General features: G+C 52.3%; 1 protein-coding gene across 1 annotated transcript; it reads right to left on the bottom strand.

Moving 5' to 3' along the window:
• Nucleotides 1-396: 396 nt before the first annotated feature.
• GPR149 (G protein-coupled receptor 149) lies at nucleotides 397-9491 on the bottom strand. The gene is made up of 4 exons (XM_071566014.1): nucleotides 8371-9491; nucleotides 7061-7253; nucleotides 6124-6449; nucleotides 397-963 (listed from the first exon to the last, which is right to left on the bottom strand). The coding sequence occupies exons 1-4, from the start codon at nucleotides 9313-9315 to the stop codon at nucleotides 397-399; spliced, it is 2031 nt and encodes a 676-aa protein (XP_071422115.1). The 5' UTR covers nucleotides 9316-9491.
• Between the last annotated feature and the right edge of the window lie 775 nt (nucleotides 9492-10266).

The raw sequence follows: 10266 nt of genomic DNA, 5'->3' as shown, positions 1-10266 counted from the left end.
AGCAGGGTGTGTGTGAGCAGCTGAACACCTGAGCACAGTGTGTGTGAGCAGCTGAACACCTGAGCAGGGTGTGTGTGAGCAGCTGAACACCTGAGCACGGTGTCAGAGCAGATGGGCACAGGTATAAGGGTGCTGAGCGACCCCTCAGCTGGTGCTGCCCCGCTCCTCCCACTCCCTGTACACCTGGTTCAGCAGCTGGGCACAGGTGTGGGGGTGCTGAGGGGCCCCTCAGCCGGTGCTGCCCTGCTCCTCCCGCTCCCTGTACACCTGGTTCAGCAGCTGGGCACAGGTGTGGGGGTGCTGAGGGGCCCCTCAGCCGGTGCTGCCCCGCTCCTCCCACTCCCTGTACACCTGGTTCAGCAGCTGGGCACAGGTGTGGGGGTGCTGAGGGGCCCCTCAGCCGGTGCTGCCCTGCTCCTCCCGCTCCCTGTACACCTGGTTCAGCAGCTGGATCTCCTCCTGGTGCCCCCTGTCCGTGTGCCGCCTGCTGCTGTTCCGATGCGCCTCCACCGTGTCCGGGATGGAGATGCTGATGTCGCTGCCGGGGCTGTGGCAGGGGATGAGCAGGGAGTAGGAGGCGCTCTCGCCCAGCTCACAGGACACAAACCTGTTCTCCCTGCGGGAGTAGCGCAGCGAGGGGGACCTGGCCTGCGTGGAGGACTGGCTGATGTTGCTGATGATGGACACGGAGTCCAGCGCCTCTTCGTTGTCACAGATCTCCAGCACCTCCAGATGGATCTTCACGCTGGTGTCAGCCCAGGTGTGAGGGGACCCCTCTGGGCTGGGCTCGTGCCCAACACTCTTGGATCGATACACCTCGACCTTCTTGGTCGTGGGGCTGATTCTCTGCCCGCCAGAGCTCACCTCGTACGTGGACAGCGAGAGGGTTTTGCCCGTGGGTGCCTGGAGGGACACGGTCCCTTGGAATGCACACAGAGGGACGGCCAAGGCCCCGCCCGGGCGCTGCAAAGCAAACAAGGACCGTTATCTGTGGCCAGTTTTACAAGTCTGAATCCATTATAAATAAGCAAATTATGCTCAGTTTGTTAATTTATTTTACTGCCTTTTCCTTGCAGAATTTTAGGTACCTCGTATTTATGATTTGAAAGAGCAAAAAGAAGTTCTACACCTTAGGATACAAAGTGAAGTCCCAAGAGACTGTGACTCAATATGACATCTAGAGAATACAAAATAAAGTTAAATAAAAGCTGACTCTTCAATGCAACATAATGTGCTGCCTAATAAACCACTGTGGATTTGTCAGACTGAACACCAGGGGGATGAGGGGATGTCTGAGGCACCCGGAGGGAGAATGAGCAATCTCACACACTGGGATGAACACTCCAGGTCTGGAGAATGAGACATTTCCCAGTGATTTAGTGGCTCTTTTCTAAGTCTGTTTTCTCTTGAGAAATCAGTACTTACTGTCAGAAGTGAAAAAGATCCATGAAGTCTTTATGTCCCTGTGCAGTCCCTGACCAAGGAGGCAGTGAACTCTGTCACATTTACCACCAGAACAATTCCAGTAGAAACTTTGCTCAATTCCAGACACCTTCACCTGTTTCTGAGGCACAGAACTCACTTGTCCCTGCAAACTGTGCCCCAAACTCCGTGCTCTGGCTCTGGGCCCTGCTCACTGCAAGCAGGAACCAGGCACTGGCACAAAGGTACAGAGCTTCGTGAAATAAAACCAATCCTGTCTTTTCAACCAAAGTGCCATTTAGCAGCTTTTGTGTCTCTGCTGTTCTGCAGCAAATCAGACAAAATAATGCTCAATAAAATGAACAACTTTTGCTCCAGCTCCAGCACTGAGCTTGTCTGAGCAGACTCAGTTCCACCAGGACTGGCAGTGCAGCAGAAGGGCACTGCACAGCTGAAGGGCATCATCCATCCCACACCAGCTGGGTATCCATGGCAACTCCACAGGGCCAAGGGAGCCTCTTCTGATCCTGGAAGGGAAGACTTGACTTCCAGAGACCTCACTCACTACTCACTCTCAGCCAGGAGAGGTGAAGGAATGGTCAGACACTCCTCTACTTCAACACAGCAGATTTAAAATTCACCCTATTCTGGCTCTTTATTCACTTGCAAAGACTTTTTCTCTGCATGTCCACAGACACATACAAGTATTTATCCATTGTACACTGCATATATATGTGTGTACATATATATATGTGTATATATAGATATACACACACTTATGAGAGAGGCTGTGGCTGCCCCAGCCCTGGGAGTGTCCAAGGCCAGGCTGGAGCAACCTGGGATAGTGGGAGGTGTCCCTGCTCATGGCAGGGGGTGGAATGAGATGATCCTTAAGGTCCTTAAAACACAAACCATTCTGTGATTCTATGAAGTATTTACCTTTTAACAATTAATTTCTTGATTTCTGGTAGCATTGAAAGGTTTCAATTTGGAAATGCTCAAATGTTTCAATCACAGCATTCCCCACACAGAACATTCTGGAAGCCAAAATCACTGTCCTTCTGTTGAGACCAACTTTGAACTGAACACCCCAAAATACCTGCCAGGACCCACCAAAGTGGCAGCCCAGCACCAGCTCAGAGCTGTGCCTCTGCAGGGCCTTGTTCTGCAGCTTTGCAGCACAGAAACACCAAGCTGGCCATTTGCAATGTTGCCTAATATACATAATAATTATATATACATGTATATATTCATGCCTTGGGAATGCTGATGGATCTCCAAGGCCGTGCTGCTTCCCTCCAGCCATTGTGGAGAGGCTTTGTGTCCATCCTCTCCCACCCCAGGACATCCCCCCATGCAACCCCTGCCTAAGATGCCCAGAGAATGTTCTGTTGGAATCTGGGACAGGGATTTCACTGGAGAACTTCATGTACCAGCACACGCATTTTTAACAAGCAAAGACAAAAAATCCCAACAAAATAAATCACAAATGTCCTTGTTCCTTTCAGAGTGCTGATGCATTCTGAGCAGAGAAATCTCTGCATAATTGATAAACAAATCCTTTCATTATTTAATTCCATTATCACTTCCCAGATTTCACAAAAGACAGGAGGGAGCTGTGGTTGCCATGAGGCAAAACCTTCCTCATCATCACTGTGGGTCAGGACTGGGCTCCCCTATCCCGAGGGACTGTACTCACCAGGGAGAGTATTGTCCATAGGGAGGATACTGTCCATAGGGGAGGATACTGTCCATAGGGAGGATACTGTCCATAGGGGAGGATATTGTCCATAGAGAGGATACTGTCCATAGGGGAGGATATTGTCCATAGGGAGGATATTGTTCATAGAGAGGATACTGTCCATAGGGGAGGATATTGTCCATAGAGAGGATACTGTCCATAGGGGAGGATACTGTCGATAGGGGAGGATACTGTCCATAGGGGAGGATATTGTCCATAGAGAGGATACTGTCCATAGGGGAGGATACTGTCCATAGGGGAGGATACTGTCCATAGGGAGGACATTGTCCATAGGGGAGGATATTGTCCATAGAGAGGATACTGTCCATAGGGGAGGATACTGTCCATAGGGGAGGATACTGTCCATAGGGGAGGATATTGTCCATAGGGAGGATACTGTCCATAGGGGAGGATACTGTCCATAGGGGAGGATATTGTCCATAGGGAGGATACTGTCCATAGGGGAGGATACTGTCCATAGGGGAGGATACTGTCCATAGGGGAGGATATTGTCCATAGGGAGGATACTGTCCATAGGGGAGGATACTGTCCATAGGGAGGATACTGTCCATGAGGGAAGGGCTCTGGGAGCTACAGACCTGTATCCTGCTTTGCCCTCCTGAGCACTGCCAGCCTGGGAGATTTGTGTTGCCTGAAGGCATTTAAGTACAGGCAAAAGAAGACATGCCAAATTTACACTCCATCTCCTTAGGAAGGGAGGTACATGGGGACTTTATGAGATGTTAAAGGTACTTTTCAAAAATGCAGCTGAGTGAGAGTTAGAAATGACAAGTGCCATTTTCTCTCTCCCTCTCAGTTACAGCCACTCTCTACAGGTATTCAGTAAGCCCTGCTGCCTCCTTCTCCCTAGTGCCACTTTCATTCTAGAGAAATCACTTTGATGGAGTAACTCTTTACTCACAGAACAGACAATGAGGAGACAACCAGCTGTGACATGAGTATTATTTCCTCAAGGAAGTGCCACCCTCCAAGACTTCAGCAGGAAACCAAAGCTCAGTCTGGCACTCTGCTCTTCAAACAGCCCCATCTAAGTCATTGATACCTTCCCTGCTGCTTATTTAAGGTCTGAAAGTAATAGAATACAAAATACTGCTTCCACAACACAACTGAAAATAGGCAGCCTTCAGCAGGGCTCAGGGGGTGACACAGGGCAGTGGGGAGAGGCTCCCTGGCCCTGGTTTCCCTGGCCCACCCGAGGCAGGGGAGCAGGGAGGGCAGCTGGGCAGGACAGCCCAGCCCTGCAGCTGTGGGAGCTCAGCCTGGCAGGGCTCAGGTACCACACACCCATCAGCTGAGCTGGGAATGGCTGTTCTTCCTTCTCCTGCCAGCTCTTACAGGTTCTCCCATGGAAAAGGAAGCTGGAAGCACTCAAGTGAGAACACCTGTACTTAGGTACCCTCCAAGAACCCCTGGATTTCCTGCAGAAGGACATGGCCAGTCACTGCCAGGGACAGACTCCTCTTTTACCACACAGGAGAAATGCAGTGATGGGAACAAAGTGACTTTTCTTAGACACTTCAGGACTTCCAGATAGGATGAATATAAGGAATGGTTTTCAATTTATTTAGTGTGTGGCCCAAACTGATCTTTCATCCAGCATACACCTGAGCAAGGCATTAAAGTTATTTTCACAAAGCTTGCTGGGGTTTCACACTCTGCCCTTTCCCAGCAGCAAAGCAAATGTCAGCTGTGAAGCTCTGGCAGCTCCTGCTGAATGTCAGAACCAGGGAGAGCTGTAGCTCCAAAGCCTGGAACTTTTACCCCATGGGAGCCTTAATGCCTGGCACTGCACACTGAGTTATACCTTGGCAAGGGTCAGAAGAGCATGACTTGTGACTCCCTGAAATGCAAGCAGTGAAGAGTATGTCCAAAAGGGACACACAGAGCCCCAGGGCATGGCCAGCATCCCCAGGCAGGTGCTGCACAGAGAGCTGCTCACACTGCTGCAGTCTGCACTGGCAGCCACAGCACATGGGAAAAGAAATTACTGTTATTTGTTTTAAACACCCTCTGGAAACTCCTGCAAGAGCCACAGTTGTGAACCTGTTGATATAGTGACTTCATTGACCAGGCTGTACATGGCACACAAGACCTGAGCAAGAACTGGTAGATAAACCCAGGCTGAGTCATCCCTTACTTTTGCCCCCAAATGCAGTAGCTCATCTCTGCACACTGCACCAGAGTGAACACTGGCTTTTCATGAAAGGCATGGCCAGTCAAATTTGAAACATCAGACACTTTCCTACTCTGACTCAGGTGATAAAGTTGTGTTCATCAGATGGAGAGGGATTCCCCAGCTGGGATGCAAAACACATCTCACCTAAGCATGTGGAAAGATCAAGGGCAAGTTGATCAGCCTTGAAATCACCCTGTGTGGAGCTGGAGGTTGGATTAGGTGACTTCCACAAGCCCTTTCCAAGTTAAGCCTTCTCCAGGTCCTGTCCTGTGGACTTCACACAGGCTCTTACCCCACTCCAACCCACGGGAATGCCAAATGTCCACTGAGTGCCACAGTGCACATTCATGTTTGATTCTGCTTTTCCCCCACCCAAAATATAAGGATGACAGAAAGAGTCACCAGGTGCTTGGAAACACTCTTGAAAATGCCCTCTTTTGGAGTCTTTGGGACAGAAACTTCCTACTCATGAAGATGAGTTAGCAGCATTCATACTGAATTCCCACCATATACAAATCATGCAGGGGCACCCAAAGTCATAAGAAAACTCCATGATTTAGCAGACAAGTGAGAAATTATGGCAGGATCAGCATCTGCAAATAGGTCTATGGTTATTAGACATTACACAATGCTAAGTATGAGTTTTACTAAAAGTAACTACACTGCCAACAGGACTAATAGAAAGGCCAGTGTAAGTAAAATAATTCTTATTACATAAGGCAACTTATTCTCAGAAAAGAGCGAGGGCAAGTCCCTGCTGTACCTGCCGAGGGGTCCTCTCAGATCTGCTCCTGCACCACTCCCAGTCAGTGAGCTCAGGTTTGGGGCTCTCCTCGTGGCTCAGCCTCCACTCTGGTCCATCAGGGGTGGTTGGTGGGGCAGGGTCTGTGCCCTGCTCGGCCCTGCAGGGCCCGGGGGCACCACCACTGCCCCTGCCAGGCTCTGGCTCGTCGCAGCCAGACCCCACCAGGCTGTGGCAGGACATGGAGTTACCAGCACTGCTGTGGTGGGGGTGGTTTTCCTGGGATATTCTGTAGATTCCATACCCTTGCTGGAAGGACAGGTTGAACCTGAAGCCCCTGTGTTGGGCTAAGCAGGAAGGGAGGAAACATCATATTAAGAGTCAAAAGCAAGAAATAAAATGAGACTACACACACAATGAAAATGGCATGCTGAACATGGAATAAATTATCCAACCACTGCTACAAACAGACAATTTTCTGTCCATACAACAAACTGTTGAGAAGAAAGACTTCTAAGAGCAAACTGCCTTCTGGGTGAACTGCAGTCATTTTATCCAAGGAAGTGGCTAAAAGGGCATCAGTGGCAGCACAAGCCATTCTGCACCTGCAGGGTGTGTTTAAGGAGAACAAAAGCCATGCACAGGGAATGGCCTCTCCAGGATTCAGGAGCTCTTTCTCCCTAAACATGCAGCTGATGTCAGGAACCCATCCACTGATGTTAGAGGACTTTCACTCCAGAGAATGGGAAACAATTCCCACATCTTCAGAAATATTAGCCCTCAACTTCTGCAGCTGAGACCAGATGATCCCTGTAGGTCCCTTCCAACTGACCCATTCCATTGGTCCAGCTGTTTGGTGTGAGGCCCAGAGACAAACAGGGTTCTAGCAGACTCCAAGGGGGTTACCAGGGAAGGTCTGGCACCCTCTGTTACACCAAGGCAACCCTTGCACACTTACTTTTGAGATCCTCTGAAGACACTGCATAGGAATCCCTCCTGCAATTGATGATGCAGCCACAGGGCAGGTGGAGCCAGTGCTGGGACAGCACAAACACAGGGGTGGCCATGGCAGCCAGCACGGTCAGCAGGAAGCTCAGGGCCTCAAAAGGCAGGCTCTGCACACCAGTGATGTACTGGACAACCATCTGTACCTGGAAGGCAAAGCATTTTGAAATACACATCACTTCAGGCACTTGAGATGCTTCCTGGAACAAACAGAACATCTCACTATGAATATGACACAACTGTAAGACACAGGTGTTTGCTGAGCACAACAATTCTGGTTCCAACAGAGAGCAGAGAAAACACCCTCACTGTTCCTCCCCTCACTGTGCAGTTCTCAGAAAAACCCTCACTGAAGCTAAATATAGATGCTGAGCACTATTAACCAGCTCCCAGGCCAAGCAACTCAGCAGGGGCTGGTGGCTCAGCCCCTCCTGTGGGCTGAGGAACCCCAGCCCAGGTGCAGAGTCCCTGCACATCCCAGAGCAGGGTTCACACTGCCCCACATCCCTGCACACCCCAGGGCAGGGCTCACACTGCCCCACATCCCAGGGCAGGGCTCACACTGCTCCACATCCCAGGACAGGGCTCACACTGCCCCACATCCCAGAGCAGGGCTCACACTGCCCCACATCCCAGGACAGGGCTCACACTGCCCCACATCCCAGGGCAGGGCTCACACTGCTCCACATCCCTGCACATCCCAGGGCAGGGCTCACACTGCCCCACATCCCTGCCCCACATCCCTGCACATCCCAGGGCAGGGCTCACACTGTCCCACATCCCAGGGCAGGGCTCCCACTGCCCCACATCCCTGCCCCACATCCCAGGGCAGGGCTCCCACTGCCCCACATCCATGTCCCCTGTTCTCAGCAGACCCCTTGCTAAAGTACCTGCTCCCAAATGCACATCCGTGCCTGTGGACCACACTCCTCACACCCCCAGCACTACAGGGATTACAGATACAAATGAACTGCATTTTCCTAACAGACTCCTGGTTTTAACCCATCTGGCAAAGGAGGTGACTCAGAGCCGTGATGAGACAAATGATGAGACAACAGAATATCAGCCCAATGAACTCTGCCAAACCCACTGGACACCAGTTAAACTCATGCAGTGGCACAGACCTGTTGGAAAGGACTTGCTGGCACAGCTGTACTGTAAGAACAACTGCAATGGCCACTGTTCACCTGTTTCAATCCATGGCCCACAGGTCACATCCCACTGAAATATAAGTGGACATTGAAAAGCGATCTGACACTTTACCATCATTGGGAGCCAGAGAACGACTTTGGTCAGTCCAAGGATCAGCGAGAATCGTTTCTGGGCAAAGCCCACCAAGAAGTTCCTGCTCTGTGTGCTGCCCATGGGGGCACCACTCCCAGCCACGCCCTTCCCCAAAGCTGCCTCGGAGTTTGGGAAGTGCTCCAGGGTTCTCTCCGCAGGGTCCAGCGGTGACAGCGGCAGGGCAGGCGCGGGGGTGCCGGGGGTGGGGACGCCTCCAGGCACCTCCAAGTAGCCCGAGGGCAAGAGCTGGGGCTCAGCTGAGCACAGCAGCTGGTGAGACAGGGGAACAGCCAGCACTGCCATCAGCGAGAAGCACAGGCAGTAGACAATGAATACAACCAGGATGTAGGAACTGGCACAGTCGGTGAAGCACCCCCAGGAGGTGGGGATGTACCTGCCCCACCCACACAGGGGCAAAATGCAGACCAACAAACTGACAATCCAGATGGTGAGGATGGCCCAGACCACGCTCACACGTCTCTTGGAAGTGCTGCAGCTCAGGGTCTCAGCTGTGCTGATGGTGTAGAAGTTGTAAGAAACTATAAATGCCCCTTTCAGGTTGCTAGAAAGGCCCTGGAATAAATACACGAGTGCCGATGTGGTGCACAGAGGCTGGGGGAGGACTTCACTTGACCACTGCATGAGCATGAAAATTATCAGTGGCACGATGCTGATCAAATCACCTACTGCCAAGGAGGTCACAATCACCGAAACCGTGGTTTTGTTCTGCATTTTCAGCAGAGAAACCAGTGAATAAATGCTGCTCAGAAGGGCTGGGAATGCAATGGCAAAAGTCAAGCAGAACAGAAGGACATTCCAAGTCCTCTGCTCACTGGGCTTGTCCACGATGCCATGATTTTCACTGAAGAAGGTCGTCCCATTGAGCGACAAGTTACCAGGAATTACTGACATTGTCCTCGGCATTCCTTTTCCTTTGCCTGCTCACTGACACTGCAAGTTTTCACCGGCTGAAACCAGAACTGTCGGCTCCACAGCACAAGTTTCTTTGTCTTCCTAGACACTCTTTTGTGGCATCCAATGACCAAATATTCACCTGACAGCATCCCTGATAAAAACCAGGCAACAGTGAAGTACCAAAGGTGCTGAAAAAAATGCAATTCTTCACACTCCTTGCCGTGCTGAAGATGGTTAATTCAGGCTCTCCAGGTAGGCACGTCCTTCCCTCCCTGCAGCCGGACCGAGGCACGGAGCGTTCCCCCGACTCAGCGGGCCCGAGGGAGGGCACGGGCGTGTCCAGCCGTGGTGGCTCCTGCAGAGCCGGAGTAGCGGGAGCAGCTGTTGGATCACCGAGCGCTGCCGGAGCTGCAGGAGGGAGGGAGGAGCCGGTGCGGGTGGCAGTGAGGATGCTCCCGGCTCCTGTGGCTGGATCGGAGCCTGGAGCAGCAGCGTCCCCGCCAGGCGCCACCTCCGAGCGCACCGCGATCCAGCACACGCTCCCTGGCGCTGATGTCACCGCGGTGTCCCCGCCGCGGCCCCGCGCCTGCAGCTCCCCTGGGATGCCTGTCATTGATTCCCCCGCTCCGTGCCGCGGTGATTCCCGCTGGAATGCCGCTGTGATTCCCGCTGTGATCCCGCTGGAATGCCGCTGTGATCCCGCCGTGATTCCCGCTGTGATCCCGCTGGAATGCCGCTGTGATCCCGCTGGAATGCCGCTGTGATCCCGCTGGAATGCCGCTGTGATTCCCGCTGTGATCCCGCTGGAATGCCGCTGTGATTCCCGCTGTGATCCCGCTGGAATGCCGCTGTGATCTCGCTGTGGATCCCGCTGTGGATCCCGCTGTGATTCCCGCACTCCGTGCCGCGGGCTTGGCCAGGGAACACCCCTCACAACTGGCCACCAGCTCAGGTCTGCCA

This window comes from Pithys albifrons, chromosome 11, assembly GCF_047495875.1.
Source record: "Pithys albifrons albifrons isolate INPA30051 chromosome 11, PitAlb_v1, whole genome shotgun sequence".
NCBI lineage: Eukaryota > Metazoa > Chordata > Aves > Passeriformes > Thamnophilidae > Pithys > Pithys albifrons.
The sequence above is the reverse complement of the archived record's forward strand: the minus strand, read 5'-3'. Positions and strand labels throughout refer to the sequence as shown.

Coding starts and splice junctions, on each gene's coding strand:
- GPR149 (XM_071566014.1), bottom strand. CDS start 9,315: ATGCCGAGGACAATGTCAGTAATTCCTGGTAACTTGTCGCTCAATGGG. Junction 7,254..8,370: donor TTCTCTGGCTCCCAATGATG/GTAAAGTGTCAG, acceptor TTTGCCTTCCAG/GTACAGATGGTTGTCCAGTA. Junction 6,450..7,060: donor GTCTTCAGAGGATCTCAAAA/GTAAGTGTGCAA, acceptor CTTCCTGCTTAG/CCCAACACAGGGGCTTCAGG.